This window comes from Phalacrocorax aristotelis, chromosome 15, assembly GCF_949628215.1.
Source record: "Phalacrocorax aristotelis chromosome 15, bGulAri2.1, whole genome shotgun sequence".
Taxonomy (NCBI): domain Eukaryota; kingdom Metazoa; phylum Chordata; class Aves; order Suliformes; family Phalacrocoracidae; genus Phalacrocorax; species Phalacrocorax aristotelis.
In genome coordinates this window covers 8,119,705-8,139,809 of record NC_134290.1, presented here as the reverse complement: position 1 = coordinate 8,139,809, position 20,105 = coordinate 8,119,705, and the positions used below count along the sequence as shown (strand labels likewise).

At 47.3% G+C, this 20,105-nt stretch overlaps 2 protein-coding genes across 3 annotated transcripts in view; one reads left to right on the top strand and one right to left on the bottom strand.

Annotated features, from left to right (window-relative positions):
- MYO1H (myosin IH) overlaps positions 1 to 6,266 on the top strand; it is a 23,639-nt gene extending 17,373 nt beyond the window's left edge. Inside the window, exons 25-31 of the mRNA XM_075110291.1 lie at positions 154 to 247; positions 1,127 to 1,182; positions 1,710 to 1,845; positions 2,396 to 2,463; positions 2,876 to 2,973; positions 3,970 to 4,069; positions 4,997 to 6,266. Coding sequence (XP_074966392.1) covers positions 154 to 247; positions 1,127 to 1,182; positions 1,710 to 1,845; positions 2,396 to 2,463; positions 2,876 to 2,973; positions 3,970 to 4,069; positions 4,997 to 5,020 — 576 coding nt within the window. The 3' untranslated portion in view covers positions 5,021 to 6,266. The remainder of the gene's footprint in view (positions 1 to 153; positions 248 to 1,126; positions 1,183 to 1,709; positions 1,846 to 2,395; positions 2,464 to 2,875; positions 2,974 to 3,969; positions 4,070 to 4,996) is intronic.
- Positions 6,262 to 20,066, bottom strand: KCTD10 (potassium channel tetramerization domain containing 10). 2 transcript variants are annotated; one of them, XM_075110292.1, is made up of 7 exons: positions 19,929 to 20,066; positions 17,999 to 18,212; positions 13,351 to 13,520; positions 12,437 to 12,526; positions 11,681 to 11,733; positions 10,746 to 10,941; positions 6,262 to 10,142 (listed from the first exon to the last, which is right to left on the bottom strand). In XM_075110292.1, exons 1-7 carry the CDS (start codon positions 19,929 to 19,931, stop codon positions 9,924 to 9,926), a joined length of 945 nt encoding a protein of 314 aa, XP_074966393.1. In that variant the 5' UTR covers positions 19,932 to 20,066; the 3' UTR covers positions 6,262 to 9,923. The 2 variants fall into 2 exon arrangements, with proteins under 2 accessions (XP_074966393.1, XP_074966394.1); XM_075110293.1 differs by having other exon boundaries at positions 12,437 to 12,523.
- Positions 20,067 to 20,105: the final 39 nt, after the last annotated feature.

Genomic DNA, 20,105 nt, shown 5'->3' with positions numbered 1-20,105 from the left:
TACAGGAATGATCTAAAGATATTGAAAGAAATGAAGATGAGTCAGGTAGATACTGTATGAGTAAAAGGATGATGTTAGGCATCATTACTGCACATGTTATAACTGCTGATGGAGAAATTCTAAGAGGTTAAAGGCTGTTCCTTCTCAAAACAGTTACAGCAAAAAGTGGTAGCAAGTGCTGTTTTCAGAGGGAAGAAGGAGGGCTACCTGCAGAGCATAAACCAGCCTTTCATGGACACCCGACTAAGTGAGTACACAACAAACTCCTGAAGGACTCAGCCACATGGCCCTTGCTCAGAAAAATTATGTTTATCAAAATAGACTGAGTTTCTAAGAGAAATTCCCATCTGTAGAGGGAGCGTTTGGGCCCTACCATTTGAATTCCCTTGCCCAGTCATGTCTAGTGACACTAAGTGTGGTGATCAGTCTGCCTGTCTTTGTTCTCAAACTGGGAATACCTGGAATCCCTCTGGGGACAGAGAGCCATAAACCCAAGCAAAATTCCCTATAGAGGGGCTGGGATGGATCAGACCCACCCTCGCTGTGCTGGATGGAGCAGGGAGGCTGAGCGGGGATGTTGCAGTGAGCGTTGCCGGCTGTGGAGATCCAGTCCCAAGGACTGGAGCTGCCGGGAAGGAGAGATGTGAATCTTGGGAATCCACATAGTTAGTGTTAAGCACATAAAAGGCATGATAAGCAAGCCCTAGTGGTGCATTGATGGGGCAAGGGATCTGGGAGAGTGGGTAGGGTGTAGTGGCGGTGTGTGGGTGAAATGCTGGGTCATTATTGGAAGCTCCCAGAGAGCTTCAGCTGAAGCACTGTGCAGAAGGAAAAATGCTCTGGGTGGTTCTCAGCAAGAGTCCTTCTGTGCCAGGGCCTGAGCCAAGAACAGACTCGAGAACAGCCAGCAACTCCCAGTGTGGATTACTTGTCAGGCAGGAAGAATCACTGGGAAATGGGTTTAGGAGTATCTGGAAGGGAACACCCTTGCTTTAGAAGGGAGTGTACCAAGGGGACAAAGCCTAATGGGATGAAGGCAATTAATGCAGCTCTCTGGTGTCTTGCTGGTGGGAGTGGTGGCTGTCGGTCGCCTACAGTCAGTTTATCTTCCTGGTTTTCTCCTCAGAAGAGAATGATATAAACCCCAAAGTACTGCAACTCATCCACGGTGAGAAGATCAAGGTAAGGAAAGGAGAGCTGGAGCTCAGCAGCCCTCAAACCAGCTTCACTGGAGTCCTGGAGCTGGTCAGTCACACAGACCGGGCGATCCATGATGCCTGAGGCCATCTCGCAGCCATGCTGATGTGGCAGGGTAGCCTGCTGAAAAGCAGTATAGCGAGTATTTCCTTGCTTTTAAATTGGAGATAGGTCTCAAAATGCACCTAGAAAAAAATTATTTAAGATTCCTTTCAATAAAAGCTTAAAAAGCATCACTAACTCCATTTGCACTGTAATGGGCAGGAGAAGTGCAGGTGGTGCACTGTGGTTATAGCATAGAGGGCACAGGTAAACCACCTTTCTCAAAGCATGATTCTGCCATCTGAATTTCCAAGTGTAAAAAACCTCAGATCATTATAAGCAGAGGCTGGCAGCAGCTGTTGTGAGCGGGGATCTGCAGCTCCTCAGTACAGTGCTGCTCTTTGCTGAACTTCTTCCAGCGCAAGACCCTGCGGTAGTGAAAAATGCTGATACTAGCTCGTTGTTTTCAGTATGTGACCCCCGTGATAAAATATGACAGGAATGGCTTCAAAGCACGAGACCGGCTACTTGTTCTGACCCAGTCCTCAGCGTACGTGGTGGAAATGGCCAAGGTCAAGCAGAAAATAGACTATGCCACTCTGAAAGGTAATGGTGGAGGTCAGCATGGGGCTGCCGTTTCTGCTAGTGACCCTGGGGGTGGAAAGAGGAACTCCTGAAACTTTGTCAAAGACATTTGAAACAGTGATCTACCTGAGAACACTTTTTCCTGGGGGATGGATAAAGGGTCTGTGTGTCAGCACGCAGTTCCCTGAAGTATAAATGATGAGTAAGAGGACACAGTTCTTTGAAATACTTAAATGCAGGGCATCATCTTCTGCTGAAATAGAGAGGGGGAAAAAAAACTTCCCTACACCATTTTGTAGGTATTGTTTAATCCTGCCATTGTCTGAACTACAGTCCAGGGGGTAGAATATATACCTTCTCCCTCCTCCCTTATCAAAACAAAGGTAGCACGGGAAGGTATGGAGCAAACACCTAATGCACTGTTTAAATAACCACTGTTGGAAATGCATTACGAACAAGCGGATGACAGAAAGTGATCTTCAGAAGGTATTTTTAAAACTGGGAAGATGATGGTGGCGGTGTGGAACTGCCTTTGGTAGGTTTTCCTCTAATTCTTGGATTTCTTTTGAAGGTATTTCCACCAGTAACCTGAGCGATGGGATTGTAGTCATTCACGTTCCCGAGGACAACAAACAGAAGGTAGAAAATTGAAATGTCGCTACTGTGAGCTTGTGGTTATTAGAATTGTCAGCTACAAGACCTTACTTTTATTTTCCTATGAAATACTGGGATTACGCAATTACTGATGTTCACTCATTCTGTGATCAGCTAGACCTTTACACTCTTCCTGTCTCGCCATGAAAGCTTTCACTTCTTTCTTTTCTTTTTTTTTTAAAGCCAAAGCCACTATAAATCCTAAATAGTCCCTGGAAAGGATGTTTAACAAACCAGACTTGTACATGACTGTTTTAACTGCCGTGGAGTTATCGGTCCCTTCTGCGCAGCAGTCACTACTCTGGCATTAGGAAGGAGTGCCTCTGAGCGCACAGCTGCTGCGTGGCTCACGTGCTGGGGCGATGCCAGGTGACGCTGTGTCTCTCTTTGTTTCCAGGGAGATGTGATACTTCAGTGTGAGCATATCTTTGAGACAATCACTAAACTCTGCATGCTGGCCAATAAGCAAAACCTTGTTAAAGTTGTGCAGGGAAGGTAAGGAAGGAAGTTGAATGGGTAGTATTGTGCAGGCTGTATTTTATGGATCTGCTTCAAAAACTTCTAGGCCTGGACTAGTTAAGTCAAAACTATTAATGTCACCCCAGCAGACAGTGCCCTAAACTGATTAGAGGTCTGTTGTGCAGTAGCACAGTTGTTTTCGTGGCTTCCTTTCATAGCTACAAGGGAAACAAGATGGGATGCATGGGAACAAGAAAATATATTTAAAACCTTGACAACCTATTTCCCATGGTAACAAGACTTCCTTCCATGATGGCTGTGCTTGCACCTCGCTAGGTGTGCTGCTCTGCTCTAAGGCCTGCCCATGATCCATCTGCTTAAAACCCAAACTTGTTTATTAGGTGACTGTACTTTAAAAACACTTTTTTTCAGACTTCTGCTGATGTGACCTGGGTGTGAGGTTGTGGGTTTAGTGATTTCACAACAGATCTCATTAGCACCAGCCCTGAGGAAAGCCTGTTGGGCTGATCCTGTGGGTCATTTCAGGGTAAATGCTCCTCTCCCTACAAGATCAAGAAGGGCCTGAAATGTGATTGCTGAGCACAAGAACCTTCTCGGTCATACCACCAAGCTAATGGCAGGTGGATGCAGTCTGTCTCTCAAATCTCTGCATGAATTGAAACTGGCATATGAAACCTGTACTTCTGCTCCAGCTTTTCTCTCTGGCCTTTGCATTTCAATTGTAATTAGATTCTGTGTGTTCAGTGGTTTTCTTCAGGTCAGATCTGCTTATCTTCTAGTACTTAATTGCACCAGGAAAATTCAAATGCCCAGACCGGGCAGGCATGCTCCATTCATCAAACCCTTCTGGGTTGTGTGGTATAATGCAATTGTTTAGAAAATTTGCCTAAGCTGGAGGGCTCTGATCTTCTAATCTAACAAGATTTGCCAAGGGAACAGAAATAAAGGGTGCTTAGAGTAAAGCCTATTGAGAGAAAAGTGTCTAATGAGTAATTCTGTCTGTATTTGCAGCCTGCAGTTTCGCATTGGCTCTGGGAAGGAAGGGACGATGGTGTTTACTGTTGGGCAGGAGCCTCAGGTCTTTAAAGCCAAAAATGGACAACTAACAGTGGTAAGGCCTCATCCAAGCACTGGCAATACGACTTGTGCTTTCTCCTTTGCCCAACCCCTGTAGAGAGCACAGCTATGTTCTAGCAAGGGCCCTTTGGATGAGTTCAGGAGGACTTGATTCTTACAGAGTAGAGAGGCGCATGACAACTACCCAGTCAATATCTACCTGCACAAGATAATGCATGATAGATGGTTGTCGCTGTGTTGGGAGTTGCAGCTGTGCACCTTACACATGAATTGTCACTGCTACTTGCTCTCAAGCTAGCGTGGGGAGGGGGAGCAAGGCGCTCTCCTGGCTTGGTCGAGAATTTAGCCTGAGCCCAAATTCAGTGTGCACCTGTGAAATGAGGACTTGGGTGAAGTTTCCCACCTCTTGTTGTTTCCCTCAACCAAGTTATTTCTGAAATTGGTTGGAGGATGGAGGGAAAACATTTCTTGACCCTCAAGCAGGTTATCCAAGAAGGAGGGATCTGTCTGACCCAGTGGCAGTCTTGGCACAACTGCCACTGAAGGGAGAATGAATTCTGGCTCTGTATGTAGCTATGGAAAGTGGGGGGAGCTCTGCTTCTGTCGTTGCTCAGGGTCAGGCAGGGAGGTGTGCTAAACCTGCCTCCAACAGCTCACAGCTGCAGGGCAGCAAAGGGCAAGTGTGGCTGGAGGAACAAGGAAAGCTGTGGGTCTTTGCTTCACTGCTGAGCTTAGTGTGTTTGGCACCGTTAGCTGACAGCTCCAAGGAAGAATTACATGCTGAGGTGTAATACCCTCAGGGCACTGGTTAGCTGTCCTTGCAGTCCAGAGATGAAGGGAGTTGTCTTCATATGCCAATTGTTAAACAGAAACAACAAAACCTCTTTTCCCACAGGCAGGATGCCTCAAGGACGTAACATTTGTACTTGATTTAATGACTCCTTCCTTTTTTTCATCCCAGGTGTCAACCCAGGCAAAGTCTTGATGAAGAACAGTTCCTGTTCCTGGTCACTGTCTTGGCCAGGAACAGAAAGGAGCCTGTAGGATGAGACCAGCACTCGCATCTCCTCTGGAATCTTTGCCATAGGGCTGCTGTGATTTGAGAGTTTGCTTGCATCTTTTAGGCTCTTTTTTTATAGCTTAAAACTATTCAACTATAGCTAAATAAATTCCATTATGTTGCTGTAACATTCCAGTGAGCATAGATGCTAGTTACACAATGTCACAGGGAAACTTTTGAACCAAAAGTTGCAGTTCCAAATGTAAAATGGCCATCTCTCAGCACTCTTAAGTGCTGAGAGCTCTGACTAGTCAGGAGGGGTTAAGATAACAGCAAAAAGGCTTCTCTAGCTGTACTTTGAGTCACCGCTTACCAGGAGAACTGCATCCAGTGCAGATCCATGCATTTTGACTCTGGTCTGAAAATACCTTTTCTCTCAGGCTGACTGGTAAAGCCTTTAAAACCAGCAGCTAGTCTTTCAGCATTTGGAGAGCTGGTTAAATGTAGCAGTAGGGCTGGCACTGAGCTCTTTGAGATGGTGCATCAGCACATATGAAACTGCTCATCTGGAAATCTCAGTAAGATGCTTTCCTGTCCACTCTGGCACAGGGGCAAATCTTTCCTTTTAGAGTAATGCTGTCCTGGTTTTCCCTGTGCAGCAGTTATGCACGGTGCAGTGGCAGCAAAACCATAAATGATGACCAGAATGTCTCCTCCAAAAGAGGGATGTGCTGGCTTGGTGCAATCCAGTTCAGGAGAAACCAGTCTCCTGCTGCTGCAGAATGTTCATCTCCACCTCTGGAGGTGGACTCTGCTCACTTAAGAGTGTGGTAGGTGCTGCTGTTCCCTGGAGGTATACTGGGGCAGGTGCAGGGGGGGAGAGGGTGGCAGAGAGGAATTCCCTCTACTGTCTCAAAGCTGCAGCTGTACTGCCACCCCCCGTGCTCATAGCCCTTACTCTGCTGCCTCATGTTGAGGCAAACTTGTGTAGCCCCTGCTCCAGCTAGGCTGAAACTACAGCCTGAAGATCCTTGGCTTGCTACCTTTAAATCCTGGGTCTGCAGAGTCCTGAGAGGCAGATTGCTGGTGCATCTGCCATGAGCAGTGCCAGGATCTAAAACTAAGAACGGGGGTGAGGATGATGTTTGGTATTTTGTCCTGAAAATTCCTTCCAGCTCTATAGACCATGACGCCAGCATGCTTCAAACAAGTAATAAAGCAACTCATGTAAATATGAAATACCTAATTTATTGTGTTATATTTTAAAAAAAACATATTGCAAACATCATACACTGAAATCCAGCTTAAGCTTTTTTGTGCATAAGTATAAAGTGGGAGGGAATGATTGTACAGAGCAGATGACTGTGCTGCTATTGTCCATGAAATAGAACTCTGTTAGGACTGAAAGGCTGTGCCTCCCCTTTGCTCTAAGGTAAGACTGGAGCTTGGAGCCTTCTGCCAGGGCCCTGAGCAGGCATGTCATGCAGCAGGTGGAGCTCAGGGTCAGATCCAAAACCTGCCTTACAGAAATACAGGAGCAGCTGCTTTGGTGCTACAGCTGCACTAAACAGGTGGGAGGAACCACCCTGTCAGGGCCCTTCAAGCCAGGTGCTGGTGGTCACTCTTGCCTCTGCTGTGCAGCCCTAACTCTGTTACAAGCTGCAGACTGTAGTCCAGCTTTTCTGTGTTATGCTGATGGACAAAGATCACTTCTGCAGGTAAGATTTTAGTCAGCCCTACTCTGCTGTACTATAACTATTGGTGTCTGCTGTGGGGTGCTGGAGAACCAAAGCAGACAGGTCCGCACTCCCCGTTAATACAAGGTAGTACTAGGTCATCTGAGCAGCTGCTTGTGCCCAGGCCAGCTGCCCTGTACCCCATCTTCACCTGAAAGCTGTAGAGGCAAAACCATTTACAGTAAAAAGGCTCAAGAGCTGAGACCATTTGTGCAATGGCATTAACTAAGTCCCTCTCATGGACCAAGGACAAGTGGCCAGTAGGTAAAGGATGTTCTAACACAACAGCAGTACATCTTTACTACACAACTACAGCATGCAGAGGGTTAAGCGAGGAGTGTGTTAAGGCAGCATCTGCCCACAAATGCAGTAACAAAACTGAAACTTACTCAAACTCTCCTGGCATGACTTACTAAACCAGGATCTGTATAAACTGCTGTACAAAGGCTAAAAATAATCATCCCCCTGTTTAAGAACTTAGTTTGCAAGACCTGAAAGGAAATTCTGAAGCCAGTTAAGAATCTATTTACAGAGAAGTTAAGCACATAGATGTGAGCTGTCAGGTGCTTAGCACTGGTGTCAACGCATGCCACCCCCTGGTGCTGACCCTGTTCTTGCACCACAGGACATGAATGGTCTTTGAGCAGCCTGTGCTGGTTTACTGGAGTCTCCCCTGCGCTGTATGGGGAAAGCAGGTAGTTCAGCACAACTGATGATGAAGATGGCCTCTCCCGCCTGTCTCTCGGGAGAGAGCCAGCTCTCTAGTGTCAATGAAGCAAGCAGGGTTTGCTGCAGGACCATCAGTGTATTCTACAGTCAGCAGCTGGTGTTTCCTGTTCACCCACTGATGGCCAGCAGGAGCAGAGTGGGACTGCTGAGATGTGGGAGTTAGACTGAACAGCTTTACATAGTGCAGAGCCTTAAAACCCATCACCAGCCCAGTAGCATGCCAGTACGTGTCAAAGTACACAGTGCTGGAGAAACAGCCATTTAGAGGACTTTCTGTCCACACCCCCCAGCTTATCACATAAGAAGGGAGAGGCACTGGGTCTTTCACAATGACAGTCTGCACTACGGCCTTCTACAAACACAAAGGGTATTGCAGACACGTGTAAGTACAGCGTAAACTAGAAGCCCGTAACTGTCAGGACGTAGCTGAAGCTGCCGAACTCCAGTATAACTGATACAGCTGTTTCCTGGTGAGCTCTTATAAATCAGCAGCTGAAGACGTATGAGTAGAGGAGACAGGTACAACAGGTTACAGACACCAGCTGTCTGTAACTTAGAGAAGTCTTTGGTTACTAGAAAGCTGACCTCAGCCTAACTTTGAAATCTTTTCAGCTTTACTTGGTGAGTCAAAATTGCACCACTGAGCAAACGCTTAATGCTTTATTCCAGCCTCTACCGACAAGCCCTACGTAGCTTGGGACGCAACATCCAATTGAAATAGAAGCACTGGAGTAATGTAGCTGGTGATGCTGACAACACCTTTGGTTTTTAAAATGTTAACATGCCATTAACAGCCCTGAGCCAGGAGAAGGAATCCTTGCAGCAGGAACTTGGGCAAAAACAAATAGCTACCTCGCTGAGGAACAGGAACATGGAGCTGCTGCTTTGTATGAGGTGTCTGGCCATTAAGACCAGCACCAGATATTCCAGATGAAGGGTCAAAAAGCTCTAGAACAGGCCAAAGTACTCTGGTGTCCACCAAGGTGCCAGCCTGACTGCAAGTTTGAGACTTCTGACATTGGCTTTCTCTCCCTCTCAGGATTTGTTACATTAGTCCTTACAGCTGTGGCTCTGCTCATTATCCTTTAGCATCCAGTCCTACTGAATAATACACGATCTGCCACTATAATTGTTACTTGACTCCACAACAGGCAACAAGAGACGAGGAGGTAGATAACATTCATTTATAATAGAAAAGTACTCTTAGAAAACTAGACTACATAGGTCTTCTCTACACAACATTTTAGCTCTGCCCTTTCACACACAGCTGCCATTTCTGAAAAGACTTGGAACATGCTCAGGATAAAGTCAAACAAGGAATAACTGCCTCTGGGCCACTGCCTCTCCTCTTCCCCATGGTACTCGTGTTGCCCTCGCCCAAAGCAAGGCAATGCTGCTGTATCAGTTACAGACCTGAACTATGGCTGCTGGCCTCCGACCTGCGCTAGAGGCTGGCACAGACCATCTGAACGTGTGATGACTGCTGCTTTACCTGTAGCAAAGAAAGCACAGCTTACTGACCTGCGATCTGACAGAAATAAATTCCCAGCTGAGACCCAGAGTCAGGCAGAAGTTCTAGGCGCTAACTGGTAGCAACACCACCCTAAGGAAAAGCAATCACATATAATTCGCTCCTGATCTTCCTTTTGGAGGAATGTTAACATCTTCCACCCTTGAACTGCATGGATAAAGCAGGGGTAAATAAGGGATAAAGCTCCACAGCTCAGTGCTGTAGAGGCTCCCCTGAATCCTTTGGGGAGCAGGTCCCAAGGGCTGTAGGGAGCCACAGCCAGCCACCCGGCAAGCCAAGCCCAAGCAGCTCCCCGTGCTCCCTCCCACCGCTCCAAGAGGGCTCCCTCTGCCCCCACAGCACTACAGGAATCGAGTCAGCCGTGTGATTTGTCCTTCTGGACAAATGACCAATCCTATCACCTACAGGCCTGGGAGAACAGGAGCGCTGCAGTAGCTCTGGTGTGGTTCGATCACTGCATTTCTCCCGTGCCCGAACGCCTAGGAGGAGACAGGGTCAGTGAGTGCCTGGAGGAAAGGTATATGGCTGACTGACCTTTTGTTTTTTGTTTGTTTGTTTTTAAAGTGCAGGATAATTACTAAAGCCAAAGGAAGCCAGCCTTCTTCCTCTCTAGCCACAAAATAGCAAAGACAAGAGTGCTAAAAATTCAGGGCATTTCTCCAGACGCTCAATAGGTCCTTACAGTATCTATCACATGCCCAATAACCTTATTTATTCTTGTCCTAGAACTACTGCATTTAAATACCCCAAACAATCTAGTTTGTTACAAAACGTAATTTACAGACTTTACTGAACAGAAGTTAAACCGCCTGGTCCTCTGCTGGAGATAATCAATCAGACAAAGGGCAGCACCTTCCAGATAGAGCTGCGCAGTCTGCGGCTGTCGCTGAGCTCACTGATGCAGATGGGCCCTGTCATCCGGACGTTTAATGTGAATTCTTCGCACGCGTTCAATGCGCTCTCGCTCCTCATCTTCATCTAAGTGATGGGAGCGGCCAGCTGCCCCTCCTGTGGCTTCCAAGAGCGCGTTGTCAGGTCCCCTCCCATCCTGGGACTCATACAGCAGAATGTTCAGGGTTTCTTCGTAAATGCGGGCTTCTGGGAACTCCACCTGCCCACCCAAGAAAGAGAAGGTCAATCTCACCTATTGCCAGTCATTGCAGGTACCGTGTTACCTCATTTTTAATTCCTGGTATCTTTCTGGCTTTAAAATTTCTTAATTGCTCTCTAGCCATAGAAATCCTTTCTAGCACTATAATTTCTGTTCTATTCTTTGCTTTCAGCTTTTGAGACCCAGCAACCAGGGTTTTTTTTTCAGAACCTGCCCTGTGGGCAGGCCGATGCAGACAGATTTCTCCTGGGAAAGGTAAGAAAGGTGTGAATGCATGCCATTGCTCACCAGGATCTGTCTTTACAGAGATGTAAACCAAACTTGGTTAAATGAGTTAAATCTTTTCTAAAGGTAAGAACGGACTGAACTCACATTAGGGACTATCACAATTGTCCTGTGTTAAGTGCCACAGCCAAACAGTCCCCGCCCTAATGAACCCACGGAACCCACAGGATGAGCTCTGCTGTGCTGCTCCCACTTTGAATGGCATTGATTATTCTAAAGAGATGCTAAACAATGGAAGGAGTGTCCAAAAGGGAACAGATGTTAGGATGCCAGTCTGACAGCAGCTCAGCCCGTTGCTGGAAGCATTTAGGGATTTACCTTTGTCTGTTTTTTCTCAGTAGCATAAACAATGGAAGTGCAACAGACTTCGGCAATCTTCCGCCCCTGCCCGTAAAACGACCAGCAGCAGATCTCATCTCCAATCACATCTTTTATAAAGAGCACTCTCCCATTAAACCTCAAGGACAGCTTATCAAATAGCTCAATGTTCTTCAGCATGTTGTCGTCGGAGTTGCTGTGAGAGATGAAGGCAGGCAGCAGTCACATTCGGGTAATTAAGACAGCACACAGAATAGAAGGGGGGTTTGGGCAGTGAGCATTTACAGGCCTGTATGCCCAGTTTCTTTTGACTTACTGTGTCTCTACCAAGGTAGTGTTTACAGTTGGTATCCAGGACTGCAGTGGATAACTCATTTGACTAGTACAAGCAGGAAAACCTGCTGCTGAAGAAGCAGTAATACAACATCAACAGCCCTGTGAATAATACTGTCCAAGGGCATTTCATTTGCGCACAAAAGTCTATCACCCAAATGAAACCATTCCTAAACTCAAGCTCAGCGCTAACTGGATGGAAACAGCATTGTCATAAAACATATGCAGACGTCAGGGAAGGGGGACAAGGTCCCAGACTTGATGATTTTACCACTTATTGAGAACACTGCACCATGGAAGGCTTCCTGTATTCAGCAAACGTGCTGTAGCCCACGGGGAACGCAGGCCAGCAGTTGGCCAGGAGTCTCTGCCAACTGCACCTCAGTATTAGAGGAACTTCTCTGGCACAGAAACAGCACACGCTTAGCCTTCCATTGATGACAGTAGGCTCCCTTCTGACTAAAGTTTGAAATTAATTGGGAAAAAATTAAGTGCATGCCCACACCAATCTGTCATTCATTCCGAGTGGAAAAAAAAGCATATGTTTATCGAGGATTTTAGTATATAAAAAACTTCAAAGAAGTCCAGCTGAAGTAATTTACCTGGTGTAGGAGTATTTGTTGTTGCTTCTGTTATATAGCAACTTCACTGCTGGCTGTAAAAAACAAACCGCAGATCAGTTACAGGAAGTGCAGTAATAGCTGGAATCTCAGCTCAGCCCAAGACCCCACAGCAGAGAGCTGCAATATGATACACCACCATCAGGCCCAAGGCCAGTGGGATTTTGTTATTGTCATTACTGTTGTTGCTGCAAAACCGTCACGCACGGGTTGGCAATGGGCTGCAATCCCTTCTGACCCCTCTGTGACCAGATCATGAGCTATTCTCACCCAGCCTCTACCTTTTTGCCGAGGCTAATCACTATCTCCAGCATCCTTCCCTCTACCTGCCACAGTGAGCAGGCTTCCAGGAACAGGAGTCATTGATTCACTCTAGCTGAAGAAAGCGTGTGTTGTTAATAACCAGAGTGGACAAATAAATGGAAGATCTAATAGCCCTGAGGCTCTGCTCGATCAGCCTGCTACCGCCTACGCCCTCTATTCTAATACCTTATATGGAGAAATACATGGGCAGGCCCAGCCTGAGCAACATTTGACTTTTAATTCAGAAGAAATGTTTAGTCTGCTGGAGATTTTCAGTGCTTTGCAGCTCAGCAGTTGAAGTGCATGTATTTTAGGGTAAGTCCATTGTTGAAAACTAAAGACCACTTTCCAAACAATGCTTGGTCATGGTCCCGTGCAAGCCTGGGCAGCAGGCCAGCGCCCTCCCAGACTGCAGCACGGCCTGGCCTCTCTTACCTTGTTAGAAGTGGCGATAAGTTTTTGCTCTTCTTTGGAAGATGTGATGACTGGTACCTTGCAGAATGGTTCATATGCATCTTTGTTCTGCTGGAACAAGAATCAAACCGCAGCTGAATGCAAATAGGCCTTAGGGCATGCTCATATTAACTGGGAAGGTCCTGCATATTCTGTGCTGAAGAGCTCAGTGTTGCAATCTGTCCCTACAGCACACTGAGCGGCCGTTTCTGGTCCAGCTACCAGGCACAGCATTTCTCTGGGACCACCTGAGATATTTATTCCTGCTCTCTGCCACTCTGCAAACACAGGGACTGAATGTCATGTGCCTATTAAAATGGCAGGATCTGGAATGTAGCTTCATTCAAACAGGACACCAGTAACAGTGGCTTCAAACCTAAGACGAACACCCCAGAGGAAGACAAAGAACCAAATGGGACTCCCAGCAGCCCGTGGCTACTGTTGGGTACAAGAAGCTGCTCTGGCCAAAGGACCTGCCCCATCCTGGTTGATGCTGGAAGTGTTAAGTTCTGTCTCAGAGCTTGCACTGATGATGGATCATTTCACCATGTAAGACCCTGACGGCAGTGGAGAACACTGCAGAGGAGCCAGGTTGCTGCTCCTTGCACACTCTCAGGAGTCAGCAGAGGGAAACTGAGCAACCGTTTATCCCTCACTGTCATTGGGTAGCACTAAATATTGAGAACAACTCTACGTTTTTCTGGATGTGACCAGACTGCAGCAGATCAATGACATGATGTATTTCGATTTCATTCCAGCCTCAAAAAGGCACCAAGTGGATACCAGCAGAAAATCTTGCTCTGCCTAGACACTGCTTCCCACCCAGAGCAGCCTTGTCTTCTTGACCCCTCATTGCAGCCACAGTAACCTGACTCCTCCATAGCTCTGCAACCTACCTGCAATGCTGCTTGGCACTCGTCCACCAGCCCCTGGACCAGGTAGTACTTTGCTTCAGCCAACAACTCTTCTATCTCCCTGCGGCTCTCAGGGAGCGGCACAGCCCCGTCACGCAGGTAGTTCAGTATTGTCCCAAAATGTTTTCCACAGCGGTCAATCAGGATCCAGCCTAGGGACAGAAGGAGACCACAGTACAGCAGAAGCAGAGGCAAACGTGGCAAAAGGCCTTGACGCTACCTAGGGACCACTGTACCAAGCAGGTTCCTGCCCAGAGACACTAGCTCCAGTTCCTTGCTTGAGCTGGTGAGCAGAGGAGCAGAAAGCACAGGGAATTTATCGCCTCCTTCTGCGTTTCAAGTGCAGAGTATGTAGGAGTAAGATAGGAAGCTCACTTGTTTCTCACAGCTCCCTAGTTATCGACAAATGATTGACTGAAATAGAGGAATGAACACTTATTCTCAAACTAACCGGCTTTGCTCTTCCTCAACTCCCAAAGCCCTGACACGTTATTATTTTCTTGCCTTCTATTTTAGGGCCTGTTACATATACATGTTGCTGTTTCTTACAGACAGGGCCAACCAAACACAACTGTCTAACGGCTGTTGCAGCTGAACACAACATGGGGACCCACCGTGACCCACCATCTCCAGTAGATGTGCAAAAAGCTCAGCAAGAGAAAGGCAGCACAGACTCTGGCAGCGTCATGGCAAACACTGCTTCAGTCTCTATGTTCCCAAAGCGCATTAATTTGGTAGAACAAAGTGTTTATTAGCACAATGTCTTAAACTGCTGAAAGACATGACGCAACAGCTTGCGTAAGCAGAATGTAATGTGCAGCCCCTGCCCTGGAGCTCACCAGTGCTGCTACGTACTGACAGCGGCGTGAAGAAAAGGAAAGATCTACAACCGAAATGCTTTCCAGTTAGCTGGCGATCAAAGGATCGCCGCTTCACCTCTTGCTGCCCGTCTGTTGCCTGAATCAGGCTGGACCCTGAGAATTGTTAGGCAATGCTGAGGCTCAAGTTTCCATAAATGAACAGATGGCCACTCTTACAGGCTGCAGCTCAGGAATGCAGCAAGGAAACGCTTGTGGGGAAGAAGTCATATTTTGGACAAATAAGGAAAGTAGGTTAAAGCAGACCCTGTATGTTCTGCCTGGATGGAATTACTAGTAAAGCCTGAACATTTGGTTCAATTTGGAAAGCGAACACAGCCCTTTCATGCTGCCCTGCAGAAAACTGAGACACTCTCCAGCACTTTACTACAGGCTTTCCATCTCCCTCATTACCCTGCTGTCCACATAAAACACAATGTGTGCTTGCAATTTTAAGTTTACAGACTGTAATAACAAACTAGAAAGCTGGAGGCAGAACTAGAGACAGAGAAATCAAAGAACAAAAGACAGATCGAGGCTAATGAATATGGTATATCTAACCAGCCAGAGCAGAAAAAAAAACCCCATTTGTCAATGCAGAGGTATGTAAGGCAAGATCTCACATTTTAAAGAGAAGAGTGAGCACAAGACATGGTAATAAACAAGGACATCCGTATTGCACAAATGCAGCTGTTGACAGAGTTTACTAGAGGACACCAACATGTAGGGAGGTAAAGGGCAGGCTGCGATCCTCAAAATTCTTTGTTATCACCTCTGCTGCGATTCCTCCTGTAGGCTGTAAAAATCTGCTGCAACTTTATGTTTACACATGGAGAAACCAAAGCAGAATTGCTCACTTTCATGTGGAGGGGGGATGAGAAAATATTTCGAGCAGCATTGCAAAATAGAAGTGACTGCTAAAACAGCTTTCAAAAAAACCTTCTGTTTTAACCAAACAGCCAAGCATACAGCCAAAGCGAGATGACTCACAGGGAAGTGGCCCTGCTGCCACTCAGTCACGGCTGCGCAGAGCCTAAGAAGTGGGTTTCGTTACAGTCATTTAAAGCCATTTCTTAATTGCAGTGTTACAAAAATGTCCTGTGATGCATTTGCCGAGGTAGGAACACATAAACCATGAACTGTATGTACACACATTAGACTTTTAGGAAATTCATCTTTTGTTTTACAAAAAGTCTCAGGGACAGCATCCAAATGCTCAAACTAAACCAGACTGCATTTTCTGACCAATCCTTGACAGATGAAATAGTAGCCTGACACTGCCTGATGCTCAAGCATCTCACTAGCAGCTGAATGAGAAACACGCGTTTCCATCAACTGGTTAACAGCAGTGGGGAGGAAAAAAAAAAAAAAAAAATCACACTGCAGAAAAGAAAATTGGAAACAGATGGATGCACCTGGAAAACTCACATCCTTCTATCTGCTCATTACCATAAAAATAAAATTTTCAAAAGTTGCTGATTTGCTACAGTTCATGAACAATTTCTAAGCCAAAAATAACCATCTGCCACCCACCACCACAGAACTCCCATCTTTTCTCCTATGGCCTGTCTAGCAGCATGCTGGAATTGTTAAGCTCTGAGAAAAGAGCTGGTAGATGGTGCTGGGGTCAGAAAAATGCATCTAAAGAAAGAGGAGGACCCCGTGTGACACATTCCACAGACCATTTCAAAACTTTACTCCTTCCAGTTTCTCCACAAGCCCGGTTTCTTTTCCTAAGAAACACTTCGTTTTGTGCCAGATTTTGGGTGGGACCAATTAGCAATAATTTGAAGAATTTCAGATAAAAGGAGTTTCCTTTAACAGTTATAATGCTATTGTACCAGTTTCCAGCATCACCCCAGGCAAGGGGAGATAAAGCACAGACTACTGCAATGGGAGTGTCTCAGTTACAACATACAGGAAGTATCAAATTCCTATTAAAACACGAACTGGCTAAATGGAACAACCTCACACAGACACTGGGGGATTCACAGCAAAATAAAGTTGCGATTTTGTGTCTCAAGCATGATATTTTAGCAGTTTAAACTCCAGTTACCCTCCTATTAGCAGTATTATCATCAGCTGCTCTCCAGCAAGCAGCACCTGCACTTACATGGACTCTGAGCTTTGGGAATGCGATGTACCAGCCCTCCTGCGGTCCCTGCCCAGGACACTGGGAAGAAGCACTGAGACCACCCCAGGGTGGGCTTCCAAAATTAATTTGGAATTTCCGATCCAATTCCAAACCAAAGGAGTTGAGAAGTCTCAAATTATCAAATTTTCTGAAACACAGGGCAGCTTTAGGCAGGGACAGGAGGATACTCTCGGAGTTGCCTGAAGTTTAGCAGCAATGGGACATGTCTTCAATGAACTGCCTCATAACCTTTCCACTAGAACACCCTTCCAGTCTTCCCAGTAAGGGTGCCAATTCCCATTTTACAGGTTTCTTTTTTTAAGATTTGACCCACAGGCTGGCTTTTTTTATGCACCCTGCACAGACCCACCAGAGGTAGCCCAGAGAGCCTTTGATCTGGAGCCCACAAACCACAGCGCCGATGTTACTGCTTTACAGCAGCTGAAACTTGTAAAAGGCGTGGTGTAACACCCAGAGCAATCAGCTTTTTTTTTCCCCAGCTTAAATATAAGGACTTCTAGCTAAAACAGGAATATTCAGATAATTAGGTTGTATTTTTTACAATTTCTTCCTCCAAATCCACTTCCTCCTATCTCAAGAAAGCTTATCACAAGAGCCCTAAATCCATCACTTGTTCCACATGACCTCTAAATATAGAAAAGCACTCAAAGCTAAGTCTAATCCATCTAACCACATACTACCTTTTCTGTGCTTTCAGCAAGTTCAAACAAAATTTTCAAATAATTAACTAGTCACAAGAATGGTGTTTTGAACCTTTAGGCTCAGCGATGCCGTAGCTATTGTTAAAACAAGGTATCCAAGTCCGTAAACATAGTTATGGGCAAAACATCAGCACATAAGAGAAAGCTGTGCTTCCGGTTAAACTCTGTGACACTCCCATAATATGAAAACGCTGATATAAAACTATGCTACCAGTTACAGTTATCACAAACACATTTTAGCTATATTATTGATTAAACAGCAGAAGATAAAATCAACGTATCTGATAAGGAAGTGAAATATTTGAGCACTGTTCCTTTAGAAGACTGTAGTTTGACATACTGCACACTCCTCCTTTACAGTCACATTTAACATGGAGAGACCCATTTGCTAGCGCTCTCAGTAAAACTATAACAAATTCTCTAAAAATTTTGCAACCAGTTTTCTTTTAGTGAAGCCAACAATCAACACTCTCACAAGAAAATAGTTTTATTTTTAAAAATCAGCTTTTAGTTCATAAACCCCCTCCTGCAATCTTCAGAGCCAATTTTATACTTGTATTTGAGGTAAGGAGACGAGATGAGGGAACCGCCGTCTGAGCTTCAAAATAAATATGCAAGTCCTGACTCAGTTTCTTAATCACTAGCCCCATCACTTTCCATATGCTTAAGAGCGTTAGCATTAGTATTTCAAAAGAAAAAGATAGCCTGTGCTACCTGGGCCTGACAGGAGCCTTGGGACTTCTTACCGTGCTCTGGTTGTATACTTTTCTCACTTGTATAAGCTACCAATTTTAACACTAATGAAATGCAGAAATATATGGGCGTATGATTAGATGTTCCACTCTGTTCTCTAATGCTTTTCTCCAACCCAATGCCTGAAGAGGAAGGAAGCCAGCGCATGGGGAGCAGCCCTTTACCTTCGCTGTCGGTGAGGACTTCCATTCGGCCACTGAACATGGCCTTGAGCATGGTGTCCTGCTTGGTCAGGGTCTGCATGGTGGTGTAGTACAGGGCACCGCCAATGTTCAGCTTGACATATTTGGAGCTCGGACTAGTTCCTTTGAAGGAGGTAGTGCGAGTCGCAGCTGCCGGCACCGCTGAGCTCACCACACTTTCTCCCGACATCTCTTCCTGCAAGCAAGGAGTTACCAGTTAGACCTGCAGTGTCACTGCATGACGCCCAACTTCACGTTACCACCAGTCATTTTACACTGAAGTAGTCGCAGTTGTGCTGGGCGCTATCAGCCTCAGCTCCTCCCTGCCTCTTTGCAAAGTTCTCTAAACGTTTTAAACATTTAACTTTGCCTTCTGACAGTGACATAAATCAGGAAAAGAACATATATCAACTTGGCCAGGGAAGAATGCTGTGAAAGCTGAGCAGCATTTTACGCTGTGAAAGTCAGTGCTTTCCCACAAAACCGTGTTTGTTTCTTTCACAACCTCTAAAGCTTAAGCTCTTACTTCATGGATAATCTGGTATATGACTGTGCAATTCCCAAAACACAGAGCCTGAGCAGACGATTCCTATGTGTTAAATTGCAGGCTATCCACAGATTTTCTTCAGGCTTTTTTTCCTTAAAGCATACATGGCTCTACAGAGAGCACACACAAGCTTCCCACTCTCTTCCCTGCACTTCCCACACCTCTCAGCACACCAGAACCCAACGTCCAACATCCCCCACTACTTCTGCCCACAGTTCCCAGACAAAGTGGATTCCAGTCAGCTAACAAGGTCACACGCTGTAACAGCAACATGTTAGCTTAGCACTGCAAATGTTCTGAGAGCCGCTAACGATAAATCCTTAATCACGTCTCTGTGGTTAACTCTGTTGCCTCACAATGTGACAGGATGGGATGACAAACACCCTGCCATCTCAGACAGACCCTGGCCCTACAACTTCGACAGCGCACTGGCTGGCTATTGTATTGAATGACTTTCGCTCCACTGTCACGAAAAGCAGAACTATCAGACGGCAAATCTGAACAGGAGTTCGGAAACATAGTTATGAGTCCAGATTGTGTTTTATGAGTTGAGGAAGCCGGATGGCCAGAGATGGCCACAGGGGACCCGCTCCCTTTGCCACGGAGCCTGCCCAGGGGTCTCTGCAGTGCAAGAGCACCAGCCTCAGCCCCGCGCTCAGGCTCCCTTCGGCAGCTGAACCCCCCACCGCTCCCCAGGAGCCGTGCCCGGACTGCCAGAGCACGGTCCTGCGCTGCAGCATGACCCAGCGCCCCCGGCCCCCGCCCAGCACCCTGCCACCCACAGGGCGCAGAGCCGCGGGGCGGCACCCCGAGCCCCGCACCCTGCCACCCACAGGGCGCAGAGCCGCGGGGCGGCACCCTGAGCCCCCCGGGCCTGCCTTCCCCAAACCGCACCAGTCTCTGCCCAAGAGCGAGCCTGGGAGGACCCGGCCCTCCCCGCACACATGAAAGTGAGCCCGTGGACGCCCCAACTTTTGGGAGCTGAACCCCTGCACCTGCCTCCTGCTCTCTGAGCACCCCAACCTCGGGGGCTGGACCACCCCCACACCCTCCCCAGCACCCCACCCCTGGGAAATGAAACCACCCAAACCCCGCACCGCCTCCACTCCCCGCGCACACCCTCCCGGGAGGACCGAACCCCAAATCCTCACCTCAACTCACCCCAAACACCCACCCCCGGGGGAGCCGGATCCCCAAATCCTCACTTCACACACCCTCCCAGGCGAGCGCCCCCCGTTCCCCAGGGAAGGACACACATCCGCGCACCCCGGCCGCAGCTGACCAGCCCTCCTCCCCCCGCGTCCCCGAGTCCCCCCGGCTGCTCCCGGCCCTCCCCGATCCCCCGGTCCCCCCGCGCCGCCTCACCATGAACGGCGCAGCGCAGCCCCACGGACCGAGCGAGCGGGAGCGCCGGGGTGGGGGGAACTTCCGCCCCCTCCGCCGGCACTTCCGTCAGCGGCCCGGCTGCACCACCAAAGCCCTCCGATGTTCCGCTTGGGTTCCCCAGGCGGTGCCGCGCTGCGCTCCCGCCTCCCGGGCTAG